The sequence below is a fragment of the Manihot esculenta genome, chromosome 2 (genome assembly GCF_001659605.2).
Source record: "Manihot esculenta cultivar AM560-2 chromosome 2, M.esculenta_v8, whole genome shotgun sequence".
NCBI lineage: Eukaryota > Viridiplantae > Streptophyta > Magnoliopsida > Malpighiales > Euphorbiaceae > Manihot > Manihot esculenta.
In genome coordinates, this window is record NC_035162.2 from 9821271 (window position 1) to 9840687 (window position 19417).

General features: G+C 34.6%; 2 protein-coding genes across 2 annotated transcripts; both read right to left on the minus strand.

Moving 5' to 3' along the window:
* Positions 1-1859: 1859 nt before the first annotated feature.
* LOC110608804 lies at positions 1860-2389 on the minus strand. The gene is made up of 2 exons (XM_021748096.1): positions 2300-2389; positions 1860-2192 (listed from the first exon to the last, which is right to left on the minus strand). Exons 1-2 carry the CDS (start codon positions 2387-2389, stop codon positions 1860-1862), a joined length of 423 nt encoding a protein of 140 aa, XP_021603788.1.
* A 939-nt stretch (positions 2390-3328) lies between these two features.
* Positions 3329-9714, minus strand: LOC110608805 (L-type lectin-domain containing receptor kinase IV.2). The gene is made up of 5 exons (XM_043953792.1): positions 9326-9714; positions 6516-8177; positions 5775-5818; positions 3948-4002; positions 3329-3494 (listed from the first exon to the last, which is right to left on the minus strand). The coding sequence occupies exons 1-5, from the start codon at positions 9712-9714 to the stop codon at positions 3329-3331; spliced, it is 2316 nt and encodes a 771-aa protein (XP_043809727.1).
* Between the last annotated feature and the right edge of the window lie 9703 nt (positions 9715-19417).

The following is a 19417-nucleotide window of genomic DNA, read 5'->3' on the forward strand; positions in this document are numbered from 1 at the left end:
CTCTACATTACATTGCATAAAATCATTTTACAATACATGTCCACTCTAACTATTACACTTAACTTGACTTCAACCTTGAAGACTCCCCGGTCTACCTTGAACCTACAAGCCTGGGGGTTAAGGGAAAGGGGGTGAGCTAAAAAGCCCAGTGAGTAGAACAAAAGAACATATACGTAAATTATGCTTTCGTGGAATGCATCACAATACATACAATTCACATCACTAATGGACTTGTCACCAATAACCCTCTACATATCCAATGTGTCCGCCCTCGACGGAGCTCCTCAGGACTTCCTCTTAATCATAACACAATGCCAAGACGCATGGACATGGGCAGCCCTGGACTTTCATAAATCATACATAACAAATGCCAGGACGCGTGGACATGGGCAGCCTTGGACTTTCATTAATCATCATATCATATTGAGGGCTAATGGTTCATCCAACATCCATCCACATCAACAACATATTATGCAATGCAACATATTCGTGAGATTCTAATGCAACAACCTAAAATATATCATGGCTTTCGTGATGCATGAACATGCTCAAAACTTTATTATTTTAAAACATAGTTCAGTTCTACTCACCTCTGGCTGACTCTGATCTAACTCTGGAGCAGCTAACTCACTGCTGGGCTCCTCGGTTCCTTGGGTCCGATCCTATACAGGTAGACTCGAATGAGGTGCCAAACATACACTAACATGACTCTAAACAACTCCCCAAACACCCCCTAAAATATCATAAAATAATCATAGAAAACATGCAAAGGAAGGCTGAACAGGGCACTTTCGGCGGCAGGTTCGACGGTCGAAAGTCCCTCCAGAGCTGAAAGTCAGCCACTTTCGGCGGCCGAAAGTGGTTCCAGAGACGAAACTCGCCAATCTTCGGGGGCAAGTTCAGCAGCCGAAACTCCCCTCCAAAGCTGAAAGTCCAAACTTTCGGGGGCAGGGTTCGACAGCCAGAACTGCCTCCCTAGGCAGGTTCGGCGGCCGAACATGGTTTCGGCTGCCGAACCTGAGTTCTTCCAGAATGGCAGAACTCAGCCTCTCATGCACAATTTGCTCCCAAACCTTCCAAACTCATACCAACTCATACAACAACATGCATAAACACATATACAAGCATATAGGGGTCCCAAACTAGGCTAAACCCCAACAACATCACATCTACCAACACAAACAACATACATTAACCATAAAACTTACATAAACCCTAACATATGCATAAACTCTAATCATGCAACAAACCCTCTTAAAACCCCTCAAAACTTTCATAAAACATAAAAGAAGGGTGGGATCTATGCTTACCTCTTGAAGATCGAGAGGAGATACGATCCCTAACTTGGAGATGGGAGAAATCTAGCTCCTTTGGTCTCCAAGCTCCAAAACTTGATATTTACTCAAAAACTTCAAAATCAAGCTAAAACTTATTAAAAACTTGTAGGATTTGAAGGAAAATATCAAAACTAACCATGGGAGGGCATGGACTCACCTTTGACCGAAAATGGAGAAGAAAACTCGCCCATTTTTAGACACGGGGCCTTTTATAGGTGGCTGGCCAGACCACCTTCGAAGGCCAAAGGTGCTCCCTAAACTGCACCATGTTCGCCGGCCGAACATGAGGTTCGGTGGCCGAACCTGGATTTCCTTCCATGGTCTTTTTCTTTCAAAACTCATTTTCTTTCTTACTTAAAACCATAAAATACATGAAAATATTTCATAAAAACATGATTTTACCCCTTTTAGAAGGTTCTAACATCCGAGATTCCACCGGACGGTAAGAATTCCGATACTGGAGTCTAATCGGGTATTACACAGACAGTCAAAGTCGACACAACATTGGTGCAGCTGGTAGAATCAGAACAGGCCCCCCCTCCATTGCTGCAAAAAATTCAGTGCCATGAAGAACGCACCATTCCCAGTTCGACTCTGAGCTTTCCAAATAACATTATTTCTATTATGCCACAAAGCCCAACATATCATTAGAATAAGGGAAGCATTCTCTGCAGAAGCAGTAAGGAAGGCTAAAGAGAACCACTCCCTAAGAGAGGCAGCAGAGAATGCAGGCCAACCCAAAGGCAAACTCAACCAACAACTGCGGGCAAAAGGACATTGAACAAGAATATGCAAGACAGTCTCAGGAGTCTCATGACATAACGGACACATCGAATCAATCGGAACTCTCCTGGACTGAAGCAAAGAGAGGCAAGGAACAACATTAACTAAAGCACGTCAACAGAAATTAAGCACTTTAGGAGGCACCTTCGTCTTCCAAAAACGACTCCATATCTCACTACCTTCCCTATGTCGAAACCCAGCAACCAGAAATCTGTAAGCACTCTTGACAGAATAGTGACCCTTGGACGCAAACTTCCAGCTCTACGCATTTGGGCACGAAGAAAGACTTAGAGGGATGTTCAAAATACAACTCCTATCTCTGTCATTGAACAACTGAGCTATTAAATTATTGAAAATTGAATTTAAAGCACAACTGAATAAATAGCCGATTACACTTTGTATATGCACCGAACAAATAATACCTTGATGACAGGTGATTTATTTTCAGTATAATATATATTTATACTGTCTTTGGGACAGCGCTTGATATACCGACAGCCTTTGGGGCATATGTCAGGTGGTCACTCTTTGGAGGTAGCTCTGCACATGTGTATGACTAGTATTTTATTAGCTCTTGGGCCAAAATTGTCATCATAGAGCCTAAGATGCTAGCATTACTCTCAGGCTGTCATTATTTTATCACACATAAGATGCCAGCATTATCTACAGGGAACATATTATGAGTGTATATGGATTCTATTTTTCACGGTTATAATTTTTGAATTTATTATCTAGTAGTGAAATCTTAGCAATTTATATTCAGTTTATTTTATATTGATTGAATTAAACTGTATTTATTCAGCTGACTTATTTTAGCTATGTATTTGGTACTATTAAATACCTAAACTTTATTTTTCCTTTGTTATTTAATTATCAGCTCACTACTCACCCCTTATATTTTTAATATTACAGATTCTTTTTGGTGATTCACTCCTAGCAGTTCACATCTCTTAGTTTTGTCCTTTCTTCCACTTTGTCCACTCAGAGTCTAGTGGAGGTCGGGCCAATCCTAAGTCCCTTGTAACTTCTTTTTGTAATTTTGGAAGATAATATATAGATTGTATATTCAAGTGCTGAATGTATTTTGTTTAGTGTAAATATATTATGGATTGACTAGACCGGTTATCAATCCTCTCTTATATATTTAATATTTTAAAATTATAGCAGGTTACATGTATTTATATGTATAAATATCAGGGAAAATTCTGTCAGTTCTTTGAGTCATATCCGTCTCTACATATTAGAGAATGGGTGTGACAATTGGGGAGGATTTTGGCAATCCCATTAAGATGCAGGTTGGCTTCATTGAAGCCATGGTAGATAAACTGATTTACCTCTTGATCTGCTAAGGCCAAATGCTTCAAGAAAACAGAACTGCATAACAGAATATACAGCAATTTGACCGTTAACAACATGAAGGGACAGGAGTTTTGATTCTGATCAAATAATCAAAAAGATTGTGCTCTGAGTTTTTTCTTCTCAGATCTTTAGAGATGAAATATCAACCTTTCTCTGCCCATTTTCATGCTTGACCATATACTTTTCAAAGCTGATGGCAAGTTGATCAAGCATAATTTAGCCACATTTTTATTATATTTATCACTGTTTAAATACACATTTTTCTAGCTTAATTTATTTTTTTGTTATGTTTTTGTAAAAAAAAGAAGAAAATGGAAAGTTTGAGAAAAAGTGCAGAAAAAGCTGGAAAAGTGATTGGGTCAAAGTGATTTGGCCAAATCACCCACAGAAATCAGAAGTAGAAAGCTAAAATAGAAATCTGGAGGCAACACACAGAAATGATTTGGGCAAGTGATCTGCTCAAATCACCCGCCCAAATCACATTGACGCAGAGAGACAGCAGAAGCGTGAAAAGTGCAGAAAACTGAAATTCAAAAGCAAAGAAGTCCAAATCCATTTCAAACACCACCAAACTAGTCCCAAGAGCCACGGAAACATCTCTCACCAAAGGAATTCCATCCACAATAAAATTCAAAGACAAAAAGAGGAATTAAAGACCACAAGGACCAAGTCAAGATTGGGATTTCCAAACCCTAATTGGATTAGGATTCTCCAGCTATAAAAGGGGACAGCATCTAAACCAGCAAAATCAATCTTCTCAGCGTCGGCAATTCTGCAGAATTTCGGCAGTCACACAGCATCTCCATTCTTTTCTTTCTTCTTTCTTTTTGTGATTTTGTCCACCATGAGTGGCTAAACACTTCCCTTTTCTAGTTGAAGTTGGAAAATTTCAGATTTGTGATGAATTGGGAGATTTAAAACTCCATTATTAAACTTTTGTTTACTTTCAATATTTATGCAACTTGATATTTCTATAATTATTGTTGTGCTTTTAGAATCAATTAAGGCCTGTTGCTTTTAATTGTTTAAGTAATATATTGTTTGAATGATTTAGGTCCGTAATTGCTTAGATTGTTTAAACTCAAGTATAATCGGTTGCATAATCTAAACTTGACCATGCGGTTGGCAAGGTTAGAATTAGGTTTCTCTAAATCCTAACGCAGTTAACAGTTGTTCGATGCTAAAAGCCCCAAGGACGTTCCTTGATATCTTGTTAACTAGTGTTTGATTGGTGAATGTTTCCTAGTAAAACTAGAATTAAGGAGGAATTTGGATTGTGAGAAGCGTTTTCCACGTCCTAAACTAATTTATTGAAATAAATAAGAGTACTAAAGAGTCAATGATCAATTCTAAAAAAAACTAAAATAGATCCATGCTTCAACTAGAATCCTTCTCCCATCGAAATTCTCAACTATTTAAATTATTATTTTCTCCTGCTATTTAGTATTAATTCACTATCATCAGAACCCCCTCTTTATTTATTTGTTATTTACTTGACCAAGTCATTGTTAGGAAAGTCCGTAGTGTCAAATCCCTGTGGTTCGATCCTATTGCCATTATCTATAAGTTATTTATTGATTGATTAATATGTTTATTTTTTACGGTTTCGACAACCGCTATCACAAGTCAATGGAGTATGTAAATTGACAATTAATACTTATGAATATTTGTGTAAATCTTGCAGTTAAAGTAAATGGACCGATGAATAATTCAGACCACTTGAACACCCTATTGACATTGTATTTGTTAGGTAGGAGAAAAAATATGCCATTTTGGAAAACTAATGATTTTATATAAATGAGTGAAAATGTAATTTTTTTGGATGTGAGTTTGATTCCTTTTTCTCTTGCTTTTATTTTTGTCCAGTTGCAAGAAATGCATGCTTCTGCAGTCAAATTGCTTTCAATTTAACATAGCTAGTACATGATTCTATCAGTTATCCAATTAAAAGCAAATAGATAAAATAACAGCGGAGGTAACACTTGTTTAAGAGAAATAATAAAAAAAATATGGAGACATTCGGTAATCCATGACTTGACTAAATTTGTATAGACAAATCATTGATAACATATAATAATAGCAAATGGGACACTGCCTTGAATGAACCTGCGAAACTCACAATGTTATTCTGCTGTTCAGTAATTTGGTACAGCTATTTTGACAAGCAATTACATTAAAACACGGTCATCAAGAAATGTTCCCCCTGATGTGTGTTTCTTGCAGACATCATCAACAAAGCAATTTGATGTCATTAATGTCATCAGACTGGGCAGCAAAAGGTTGATTGAAACAAACCATTAACATCCATCTCACTGATTTGAACATTTCCAAAGGTTAAACTGCAAAAACATAATGATTAAAAATGTGGGCAACAAAGTGAAATGTTATAGAAAGCAAAATTCAACTTAACAATGAACTAAAAGCTTTTGCAACATTCAGTTGTCTCTGTTGTAGCGAAACTTCATTTAAGCTTTTACAGTTTTATAATAGTGTTGCATCTTTTCTCAGTTCTTATGCTGGAGGATAATCAATAGTCCTAGAAGAGAAAATTTTGCTTAAACAACTCAGCACAAAAATATTATTAATCTGCAAAATAAACATATGAACACTGAGCCATTAGGCCATGAGAGATTCAGTGACCATTGAGAATTGAATCTGTCACACCCAATCCCTAAATTGTAGAGACTGATATGACCCGAAAAACTGACAGAACTTCCTGGTATTTATACATATAAAAACATGTAACCTGCTATAATTCTAAATTATAAAACATGTAAGAGAAAAACTGATAGTTGGACCTGTCAATCCCTAATATATTTACTTAGAAGTTTGTGGGTTGATTTGGGTTGAGGAGGAAGAGATTTGAGTTAAGGAGGAGATTTTTTTTTTAAAAAAAATAACAGAGCTTTCGCTCTGTTTTCTGGGGGTGGAAGACGAATGCTCTGTTTCGGGAATGTTTTGGGACATTCCCGAAACAGAGCTTTAATGCTCACTTTTTCTTTCTTTTTTTTTTTTTTTTTTTATATGAAAATATACTTATGGGCCTCATTTTGTTTTTTTTTCCTTTTAAAACGGCTGGGCCTAACAGAGTCAGTATCTGAGAAGGAAAAGGAATAAATACTCTCTGCAGAAAGAAAAGGCCGATCACTAGGTGCTTCATGGCTAACTGAAAATACACCAACACCCGCACCGTGCAATGGTATCTCTGGCAAGGTGGCATTTCCATCTAAATATTGCACCACTTGCCTCATTGTGGGCCTAGCCATGGGTAGACGGTGTGCACAAAGTAGACCTAGTTTCAAAACCAATTCCATTTCTTCCACAACAAAGCTACCTTCCAATCTAGGATCAACAGTCATAAGCATGTCCCCTCTTTTCCAGCATTCAAGAACCCAATCCAACAAAACAGCTTCCTCCTGTGGTCTTTTATACTCCACAGGTCTCCTTCCACAAACCACTTCAAGCAGGAAGATCCCAAAAGCAAAAACATCACTGTTTGTAGTAGGTTTTCCAGTTGTACTAAGTTCAGGTGCAAGATATCCCACAGTTCCAACCACAGACGTTGTTTGAGGTGTTGATCCATGATCATAAAACTTGGAAAGTCCAAAGTCTCCTAGTCGCCCGTTGAGATCAGCATCTAACAAAACATTGCTAGCTTTCACATCTCTATGAAGAACAACTTGTTCCCACTCTTCATGCAGGTAGAATAGAGCAGATGCTACTCCTTTGATGATTTGAAATCGCCGAACCCAATCAAGGTTGGGTTTTTCATTGCTAAAAAGGAACTTATCAAAGCTTCCATTGGGCATATGATCATAGACCAAGAAAAGCTCTCCCTTTCGCCGGCAATAGCCTAGGAGGTGAACCAGGTTCCTGTGCCTTAGCCTTCCCATGCTAGCAATTTCTGCCACAAATTCCTTCATTCCTTGTTTTGAATTATGTGAAATTTTCTTTACTGCAACTTCCACATTGGATGAAGGTAACGTTCCTCGGTAAACACTTCCAAAACCTCCAGACCCAAGAAGCTGTTTGTCTTTGAAACCTTTGGTTGCTTTGTAAAGATCCTTGTAAGAAAATCTTTGAGGACCATATTGCAGTTCCCAATCTTCACGTATTTCTTCATATTTCTTCCTCATTACATAAATAGTTACAGAAATAGTTACGAGGAAGACAATTACTGTCAGTAATGGTGGAAAATTTTTTAGTTCTAGCTTACTCTTTGATTTTCTTTTAAGAGGAAGTGAAGGAAGCTTTGAGAGGTCAAGGCTTTGTGCTTGCCCATTATTGTTGAAGCTCCACCCAAGAATATAGTGGTAACATGCAACTGAACCTGTAGATGCAGAGAACCCAACATACATGGACTCCAAGAGAACTGCAGAGATATCAACAGTTGTCGACAATAGTGGCTTTTCTAGCTTCACTGTTCCAAGAGGAGCTAGTGTTACATTGAGTAACTTCTCTAATTCATCATAATCTATCCAAACCTGCACTGGTTTCCCACTAGCAAGGTCCAAGCTCTTATTTTTCCCATCATTTTCAGAAAAATACATCGCCGGAGCTGATTCAATGGACGTCAAGTTATTGATATCTACTCCAACATGGTTGTCGTTAATATCTCCAAATTCAGGGTTCCTTACAGTATCGAACTCGACAGCAAGCAAGTGGTTTGAAGATAAGCCTAAGGTGGTGGAGTTGAAGGAGCATTTTTTTAAATCATGCAAAAATAGAGAAATATTTTCAAAAACATGCAGGATCCGAAAATATTTTCGGATTCTGTGTGTCAACGCAGCGTGTTCGCCAGTCATACTGGCGAACATGCTTGTTCGACACCCATGGTGTCGAAGAAGGAAGAGTTCGACGCCATGGGTGGCGAACTCTGCCTTTCTGAGCTTGTTCGCCATTATGAATGGCGAACAAGCTCGTCCGGGCCACGGGAGCAGTGCAATCTGCTCCTGTGGCATGCCAGCTTGGCGAAAAGAATTATATTAAATTTAAATTTTTAAAAATAAAAAAATTTATATATAATATTTTAATAATAAAAAATTTTTTCATAAACTATTTAAATTTAAAAAATACTACATAATAAATTAGATAATTTAAATTTAAATATTATAATAATAATATTATTAAATAATATTAAAAATTGATTTTATAATAAAATTACAAATGAATTATTAATTGATTGATAATTAAAAAATATATAATTTTAAATATAAAAAATAATTTTAATATTAATATTTTTTTAATTAATATCAATAAATAAATTTTAATTTAATATAATATTTTATTAATTTTTATAAATTTTTTAAATTTATATTTATTTTATATATTTAATTTTTATTTATCAAACAAATTTGTGGTATCACATGCAACTGAGGTATCACATGCATTGTGATACACATGCATGTGCATGCATTGTGATACACATGCATGTGATATAAACAGAAAACTGTTCGCCGCTTAGCGAACACTTTTCCTCTTTCTGTGCATGTTCGCCACTCAAGGTGGCGAACATGACTCAGCACAATTGTTCGCCACTTTAAGTGGCGAACAATTCTTTTCGCCAAGCTGGCGTGCCACGGGAGCAGATTGCACTGCTCCCGTGGCCCGGACGAGCTTGTTCGCCACTCATAGTGGCGAACAAGCTCAGAAAGGCAGAGTTCGCCACCCATGGTGTCGAACTCTTCCTTCTTCGACACCATGGGTGTCGAACAAGCATGTTCGCCAGTATGACTGGCGAACACGCTGCGTTGACACACAGAATCCGAAAATATTTTCGGATCCTGCATGTTTTTGAAAATATTTCTCTATTTCTGCATGATTTGAAAAAATGCTTGGAGTTGAAGAGTCCAAGATATTGCGTTGCTATGGCCCCTTTGAACTCTAGAGATGGTGATATAGTAAAGGCTATGCCATGGCCATCTCGAGCAGGCGACTCAGGAACCATGGCAAACACAAAAGAAGTAGAAAATGAGAAAGATGGCCGAGAATTGTTAGACAAAGATGAATTGAAATGAAATGGGAATGGGAAGAAAGCATGGCCAATTTGCTGGTGGGAAGTGTTTGTAAGTTGTAAAAGACCATTGGGATTGATTTTTGCAATCCCATTGAGACTCAGATTGGCTCCCTTGAAGCCATTGTAAATGAAGTGATTTGCTTCTTGAGCTAGGGACAAGGGTATCGAGCAAACGAAAAAAGCTAGCAAAAGTTTAAGTGACGTGAGAAACAATGCCATGGAGGAAGCGTGTAAAAAATGGAGAAACACAGGTATTTCTTGCTCATCCATTTCTCTAACACTTTTATGCTAATGAATTCTTTTGTTTTGCCGATTAATTCAATTTCTTAGCTGAAATATTAAAATGTTCCAACCGGATACAATGCTAATGACTTCACCCCTTACAAATACAATAATGAAAAAAATGTAAAATCTATTAATTTTAGAAATAATTTAATTATGAAATAACATGCATTAAAGATATATTCAAAAAAATAATATAAAATTTATTAAGTTATTTCCACTGGCACAAGAAATATCAGTAAGTCTACCATAGTTGTTGAACGAATTTTATATATGTTTTTGAAAACTCTTGAAATAGAATATTCGAAAAGAAGTTATTAAGAATGCGAATTGATTATCACCAATAATTAATTACTTATTACACTGCATCAAGAAAGGATAATTTTTTTATCACTCGCATGTCTTATTGTTGATGGTGAACAACGAACGCATCCACACCGACACCATATAAATAAAAGAATTCATAAATTTTGTAAATAAAGTTCAATTTATATTGTACGAATTAACATCTCATATTCTATTAAAGTTTGAAATAAATGGACTTTTTTCTTTTAAATTTATACTACAAGTATGAATATAACCATTCAAATATGAGTTAGCTCACTCCGCATTTGTTAGCTAACTGCATCCTATTAAATGAGTCGTTTGACAAATCTACTGAAAAACTCTCCAATCATATTTAATAAGACATGTCATGAGGGACATCAGTGTGACCAAATATATATATACTCTTGGGATAGCCCGAATTGAGGGGATTTTCTTAACTTATAAAATCCACCATCTTAATTACTCCTTAAGAAACCTTAATCTCTTTAAATGCCTCTGCAAATTCATTAACTCTTTTTTATTTTTTGCATTTACTTCATTTTGAACCAATTTTAACTCATGATTTCTCATTAAATCAAATCAGTATCTAGGTGTCTTAATTCTGAAACTCTCCCAAAACTCAGTTTATCATATAGAATGAAAACTAGTTCCTCTAATCAGAAAAATAAATATAATTATTGATAAAATCAATAATAAGAATATAGTATCTAAGATTTAAAAATCTTAAATTTGGGAAATAACATTTTAAATATTTGCATCATCATCTCTGAAATGATCTAAAATTTAAATAAACTTATTTTTATTTAAAAACTATTAAAGTTATTTCTCTAATAATAATTTTTTTAGTATAGGTATATATAAAGTTAGTCTTCAAAATAGATGAAATGAGAATTGTCACTATTCATTTTCTTTATTATAAGAATATAGCAAGTAGCAATGCTATAAATAAAGATATATGTATATTTTTTCAAATAATAATAACAAATAATGTATCAAAATTATGTAAATAAAAATAAATAAATATCTTTATAGGCATGCCATTCATTTTTTACATATATTTTATTAGAAAAAAAAAAACGTTTAATAAACTTATATGTACATACTCATTTATTTTGTTTATAAATTTTTTAAGCAACAATTGTAAAACATTTTTAATATTTAACTAAATACACTACATAGTAATTAAGGTTATCTTATTAATTTTAATTTTTTTCTATTTATTATTTGGACTCAATAAATAGAAATATAAAAAAATAATAAAAAAATAATATGATATATTTCATAATTTTGTATAATCATAATTTTTGAAAATTTAAGACTTGTGTGCATAAATGACCAAGTCATTAATAACTGTAAACTCATTTTTATGGGTTTTTACACGCCATTGTCATGTTCGTTGAATATTTTTTAGTGTAATTATTTGATGCTACTGACGGCATAAAATAAGTCATGAGCTATTATCATTAAATAAGATCACGTGACAAGAATTTAATAAATAATTAATGTGGTCTCATTTGAGGGAAAAAAGACCCGGATATCTAAATCACCCGATTTGATATCAAGACTCATCACTGTAACGACCCAAAAATCGGACCGCTACTGGCGCTAGGATCCAAGTCGCCGAGACCCTTAGCAAGCCTGTTATACTCTCTGTGTACATGTAAAATCCCATACATGATCATACATTTTCTGTAAAAACATAAAACTTTGCTCTGAACCAAGGCTCAACCTGTGCATGCACTATTTCTGTACTATAGAACCCCTTACTAGAGCTTGCTCCAGACGGGTTAACCTCATACATGTTAAGCCTGGTTTTCATCTCCTCATAAACACATTTACATCAAACAAACCATGTACACAAAAGGAGTTTACAATACAAATGGGTCAAGCACAATACTAATACATCTCTTCACAATAGTACATGTCCATACTAGCTATTACACATCTCCTTACTCTTCTTGTACCCTGCTGACTCCCCTCTGAACTAAGATCCTGCAAAACTGGGATTAAGGAGCAGGATGAGCTATACTAGCCCAGTGAGTAGAACAAATCAAATATGTCAATAAAACATGCTCACATGGAATGCATCACATCACAAGTAAATCACATCATCTCAGACGGACTGATTCAAAAATCTCTCAACTGTGCCCGGCCCGCGAAGGAGCTCCTTAGGACTTTATTACGCACCCTAGGGTGCCTGTGCCCGGCCCTCTTAGGGCTCCTCAGGACTTTACTACGAGGGCTAATGAATCCACTATGTCTGATCCGTACAAGCATAGAATAATGCAATGCGTCACATTAGTGTAGTCTAGTGCACTCAACCTATTACATATCATGATGCATGGAACATGCTAAAAGCATTTAAGGTCTCAAGTTAAAACATTCAGTTTAGTTCCACTCACCTCTGGCTGACTCTGAATCCTCTGAAGTAGTGCTCACTGCTGCTCTCTTCGGTTCCTCTGGTCCGTTCCTACACAGGTGGACTCAAAATGAGGGACCAAACTAACTCTAGAACAACTCTATAAAACTCCCCAAAACTCCCTTAAAACATCCTAAAACAATCACATACAACATGCAAAAGAAGGCTGGACAGGGCACTTTCGGCGGCAGGTTCGGCGGCCGAAAGTCCCTTCCAGAGCCGAAACTCAAGCACTTTCGGCGGCACTTCGGCTGCCGAAAGTCCTCTCCAGAGACGAAAGTCCCCAACCTTTGGCGGCACCTTCGGCGGCCGAAACCCCCCTCCAGAGCCGAAAGTCCAAACTTTCGGGGGCAAGCTTAGGCAGCCGAAACCACCTCCTTAGCATGTTCGGCGGCCGAACCTGCCTTCGGCGGCCGAAACTGGGTTTGCCAATAAGGCAGAACCCTGCTCTGCTTCAAGCAAAACTCACCCAACTTCACATACACATGCAACCCAAACTTCCACAACCTGCATATACTCAAGTATAGGCACAAAGGGGTCCAAAACTAACTTAAAACCCCAACAAACAACACAAATAAACACATAAGCATGCTTTGACCACAAATCCACCAAAAACTCAACTTAACCTAAACATGCATCTCTACCCATAAAACTCCATAACACTTACATAAATCATGAAAAGAAGTTCAGGATCTTCACTTACCTCTTACAAACAAGAAGATAAATGATCCCAATGTGGAGATATGGAGAAACTCTCCCTCAAACTCTCCAAACGTCAAAACTTTGGTTTTTAGCTCAAACCCTTCAAACAATTAAGAAAACTCATCAAAACTTTGAAAGATTTGAAGAAAACATGAAATCACCCAAGAAATAGCATAGTCTCACCTCTGTCTGTGAAAATGGAAGCAATCTTATCCATTCATCGACCTAGGGCCTTTTATAGGTGGCTGGCCAGACCACCTTCGGCGGCCTAACGTGAGATCAAAAGCCATGCATGTTCGGCGGCCGAACTTCACCTTCGGCGGCCGAACCTTGCATTTCTTCCTTGGCTCTTTTCTTTCAAAACTTATTTCCTTTTACTCTTAAAACATGAAAACATACTAAAATTCTTTAGAAAAACATATCTACTACCCTTCTAGAGGATTCCGACATCCGAGATGCCACCGGAAAGTAGAATTCCGATGCCGGCCTCTAGCCGGGTATTACAATCACAGACTCACATTCTCTAAAATAGGACGAGTTTTGGTATAAAGTTACCGTTAAATAGAGACACTTTAGCATATTTCTATTACACCTGTAATCATAGGATCATCAATCTATTAGCGGGTGATATCTCTTATCAAGTAGCTGATCATATCATTGTCGGATTATCAACAAATACTATATTTATCTCCATCTTCTTACAGTATAGAAGAAGAAAATCATAGAGATAAATGTACAGTATTCTTTTACACAAAAACTCTAAGCAGTTTATTGCATTCACTCTCTCTTTTTCAGTATGCTGACTTGAGTATCGGAGTGACTACTGTGAGCACTCACTACTTCACGTTCTCTTGCACTTACTCTCGAGCATCCAATAATGCTCACTAGGTTGAGGCCATGGAACAAGAACTTTAGGCCTTAGAAAACAATAATACCTGGATCCTTACCACTCTGCCTAAGAATAAAAGAGTCATGGGTTGTAAGTGGATATATAAGTGAAGTTTAAACCTAACGGGGATGTAGATAAACATAAAGTCTATTTGGTTGCCAAAGACTACAACCAAATTGAGGGCCTAGATTACAAAGATAGATTCTCTCCTATGGCCAAACTTACCACAGTGAGAATTTTCATTGCTTTGGCTACCTCTAAACAGTGGTCCATCTTTCAATTGGACATCAATAATACCTTCTTGCATGGGCATTTGAACGAAGAGGTGTATAGGATACCTCCTCAGGGCTATCACAAGACACAACTTGGGTAAGTGTGTCGGTTTAAAAAATCTCTATATGGCCTTAAGCAGGCCTCTAGACAATAGAATATTGAATTTACTATCATGCTCAGCCCATAAAAATTAAAAAGAAAAAGTGAAGAGAAGACCCATAACTTACAAATATATATATATATAATAATTATTATTAAAATAAAATTAAAAAAATAATAATAATTAATAAAAAAAAAGCGCATTAAAAGCTCTGGTTTCAGGAAAGTCCCGAAATCAGAGCGAGCTCACCATCTTCCTCCCTAAAAACAGAGCAAAACCCTCTGTTATTTTTTTAAAAAAAAAAAATTCCTCTTTTAAATCCAAATCTCCATCCTCTCAACCCAATCAATGCTTAAACTTCCAAAATCCTCAGTTAGATTCTAATTTAAACCAATATCCTGATCAGAAATTCAATAATTTCTCCCAGAGGCTCTAATAATTGGATAGATAAGTTTTATCCCTTTTATTCAAATTATTACGATATAATTTATTTTCTATATCATTAAATAGTGATTTTTATTATTTGAGAATTAAAAGGGGATATGTTTTAGTTAGACCCAATTAATGAGATTTTATATTTCTTCTTGGATTGATAATTTTCATAGGTTGATCTAAATAATATTTATAGTTTATTTTGTATTTTTATTGAGCTTGTGTAATTTTGGGAGGTCTAGCTATGTCGAAATATTGCCGAATTTTTCTTTAAAATATATATATAAATATATTTAAAATTTCGCATTTTACGTTTTATATTTTCATCGTAGAATATTTATTTATTACTTGATATATTATTTTTCTTCTTAATTTTAGAAGAGGACTCAGCTTTGAGGATAGATAATAGGGGTGCTCCTACGATTTAAGATTATTTTGTCCCAGTATTGGTGAGTGGATAAATATGTAACATTGAGACTTTTTTTAAATATATTTATATATGTATATGCTATTTATTTATTTAAAATGGGAAAAAATGAAATGAATTTGTATTTGAATGAAAATTGAATTTAAAGTGCAGCTGAATAAATAACCGATTATACTATATATATGCACCGAACAGATAACATCTTGATGACAGGAGATTTATTTTCAGCATAATATATATTTATATTGTCTTTGGGACAGCGCTTGATAGACAGCCTTTGGGACGTATGTTAGATGGTCACCCTTTGGGATAGCTCTGCACATGTGTATGACCAATATTTTATTAGCTTTTTGGCCAAAATTGTCATCATAGAGCCTAAGATGCCAGCACTGCTCTCATACTATTATTATTTTATTTTATTACACTTGAGATGCCAGCATTATCTACAGGGAGCATGTTATGAGTGTATGCGGATTTTATTTTTTACATTTATGAATTCTGGTTTTATTATCCAGCAGTGAAATCTTAACAATTTATATTCAGTTTATTTTATATTGATTGAATTAAACTGTATTTATTCAACTGATTTATTTTAACTAAATATTTGGTACTATTAAGTACTTAAATTTTATCTTTTTCCCTTTATTATTTATTTATCCGCTCACTGAGTAAATTGTACTCACCCCTCATACTTTTAATATTACAGATCCTTTTTGGTGATCCACTCCTAGCGGTCTACATCTCCTAATTTTATCTTTTCTTCCACTTCTTCTGCTCATAGTCTAGTGGAGGTCGGGTCAATTCTAAGTCCTTTATAACTTTTTTGTAATTTTGGAAGATAATGTATAAATTGTATATTTAAGTATTGGATGTATTTTGTTTAGTATAAATATATTATGAATTGACTAGACCATCCATCAGTCCTCTCTTATATATTTAATATTTTAAAATTATAGCATGTTATATGTATTTATATGTATAAATATCAGAGAAAATTCTGTCAATTTTTCGAGTCATATCCGTCTCTACATATTAAAGAATGGGTGTGACATTTACAGCCTTCCCTAAGACCTTAGGGTTTATGCAATCCACTAATGACCTCTGTCTCTTCACACAGCATATTAATATTTTGGTTTTAATTTTGCCGGTGTATGTTAACGATGTTATCTTGACCGGTTATTCCATTGATGCAATCAATAAGTGCAAATTTGCCTTGCATTCAAAATTACTATCAAAGATTTGGGACCTATGAAATATTTTTTGATCTAGAAGTAAGGGTAAGCAGTATTCGGTTCAAATCGAAAAAACTGACCAAATCAAATTAATTTGAAAATTCGATTTGGCTTTTTATTTATTTCGGTTCGATTCAATTTTTAATTTTAAAAATTTTGATTATTTCGGTTCAGTTCGATTTTTATCAGAAAAAATCTAATCGAATCGATTAGTGACAATAGTATATTATTTTCAATAATATAGACATATTAGATCATATTAAAATTAAAATATTTCAATTAAATTTTAAAATACTAAAAATAAAGTATAAAAAATAAAAATTTTATTAAAAATTCAAACCGATCAAATCAAAATGAATCGAAGTGAATCAAACTGATTCAGTTCAGTTTGATTTCTGATCAAAATCAGTTCGGTTCGATTTTTATAAATATTAAAATTTTAATTTTCAATTTATTCAGTTTGGTTTGATTTTAAATCGAACCGACCGGATGTTCACCCCTATCTAGGAGTTGGGAGATCTTTACATGCAACTATTATCAACCAAACAAAATTTATTTCGGATATTCTCAAAGATGCAAGCATGTTTCAATATAAACCTGCATCTTCTCTCTTACCCCAAAGCTTGTACTTGACTCCTGAATCAGGAGAACCTCTCTCTAAGCTTGATATGTATAGAAGGCTGCTTGGCAGACGTCTTTACATCAATTTAATAAGGTATAATATTTGTTATATTGTTCAACACCTAAGCAATTTATGAGTATGCCCTGAAAGCCTCATTGGGAGGCTGCTTTACATTTGCTTCACTACCTTAAGGGGTCCTTGCACCAGGGCCTTTACTTCCTTGTGAATACAAACTTATCTCTTAATGCATATTATGATTCTGATTGGACTGCTTGCAATTACTCAGCAAATCTTTATCTGGGTATTGCATTTACTTGGGGTCTTGTCTCATTTCTTGAAAAATGAAGAAACAGACTACCATTTTCAAGTCTTCAATTGAGACTGAGTATCGTGCTATGACTAGGGGTGAGCATTCGGTCGGTTCGGTTCAAAACCGAACCGAACCGAATAAACCGAAAACCGAAATTTTAGATTTTATGAAAACCGAACCGAACTGATTTTGGTCAGAAACCGAATCGAACCGAACCGGTCTGATTCGGTTCGATTCGGTTCGGTTTAATCGGTTTCGATTTTTAATATTTTTTTAATTTTTTACACTTTATTTTTAGTATTTTAAAATTTAATTAAAATATTTTAATTTTAATATAATTTGATTTCTCTATATTATTGAAAAAACATATTATTATTCCTAATCGGTTCGGTTCGGTTTTTTCGGTTTTTTTCTGATCAAAACCGAACCGAACCGAAATAACCAAAATTTCTGAAATTTAAAACCGAACCGAACCGAAATGTATAAAAAACCGAACCAAATTTTCAAATCGGTTCGGTTCGGTCGGTTTTTTCGGTTCGAACCGGATTCTGCTCACCCCTAGCTATGACCAATACTGTGTGTGAACTTCTCTAGATTAGTTATCTTTTGCAAGATTTGTAGGTTCCCACTCCTTTGTGTATACCACTGCACTGCGACAGCAAAGCGGCCATGCACATTGCTGCTAACCTAGTGTTCTATGAGCACACGAAGCATATCGAGATCGATTGCCACCTTGTCCGAGATCAACTTCAATGAGGCTTTATCTCACATAATCATCTTCCTACTCAAGAACAATTGGCAACATCTTCACCAAGGCTCTGCCGCCATAACCATCTCACCCGCAAGTTGAATTTTAAACCTTTATTAGGAATAGCGGGTGTTGAGTTATAAAACTAAGCAGTATTGTTGTAAAACTATGTCTTATTGCTCAGTTAATTTCTCCATTGTCTTGCTGATGTAACGGGGAAATTATTTTTGCATTCTTTAAGTTGTGATGATCTGTAAAGCTACATGTGATATCCACGTGAGCATGTCTGGGTACATAAGGAAGCTTGAAGTTTCCAGACTAAGCGTAACGTCATTTTCTCTCTCGGAAATAAAATTTTCAAAATGTTTTCTCTTTTTTCATCCTTGACTTAAACGGTTATTAGCTTATTAATCTTTCTTTTATTCTTATTATTTTTTTAATTTAGAAACTTATTTTCCTAAATTATATTTTTAAAAAAAAATTAATTAAATCAGGTACAGCTAATTCTAATCAGCAAGCTCCCATTATAGCTTAGTGATAATCAAAGGACTATAAATTTAATACACTAATAGATTTTATTTAACATGTACAATTAGTTCTTTAATAATTAAAATGCAATAAAAATTTAGGCAATACTGAGTTATTTGTGTATATTTTTAATTATTTATAATTCTTAATTTCAAATTTAAAAATTTACTACAATTATAATTAAAAAATAAGGTACTTAAACTTCATAAATGATTAAAAATCACATATTAATTATTAATAATAAGACTAATAATCAATTTCATTTAATATACATACATAGTAATTATTAAATACATATTAATATTGATAAAGAGAGCTACTAACATAGTTATACCTTATTCTCTTTATTGTATTAATATTATGTTAATCTACTTTAAAGAAAAAATATTATGTGAGATCCCAATCTCACATCGGTGGGACATGAAAATGAAAAAGCATATATAATACCAAGTTTAATTAAAAGTTAATAAATAAATTAAATTAATTATTTTAAATTAACTAAAAAATTAATTTAAAAGTTATTTAAGTTAGTTTAAATTAATGAATCAAAATAAAATTTTAAAGTAAAGAAACCAATGTTAATTGAATTTTCAATCCAACGTCATAAACAAAATGTAACATTTATCTCATT

What these genes read in the sequence shown, in the direction of transcription:
- LOC110608804 (XM_021748096.1), bottom strand. Translation starts at nt 2,389, where the DNA reads ATGCGTAGAGCTGGAAGTTTGCGTCCAAGGGTCACTATTCTGTCAAGA. An exon ending in TGGGTTTCGACATAGGGAAG is followed by an intron (nt 2,193 to 2,299) that starts GTAGTGAGATAT and finishes TCTTTGCTTCAG; the next exon opens with TCCAGGAGAGTTCCGATTGA.
- LOC110608805 (XM_043953792.1), bottom strand. Translation starts at nt 9,714, where the DNA reads ATGGCATTGTTTCTCACGTCACTTAAACTTTTGCTAGCTTTTTTCGTT. An exon ending in GCAACGCAATATCTTGGACT is followed by an intron (nt 8,178 to 9,325) that starts CTTCAACTCCAA and finishes AAAAAAATGCTC; the next exon opens with CTTCAACTCCACCACCTTAG. An exon ending in CGTCAATGTGATTTGGGCGG is followed by an intron (nt 3,495 to 3,947) that starts GTGATTTGAGCA and finishes TCTGTTATGCAG; the next exon opens with TTCTGTTTTCTTGAAGCATT.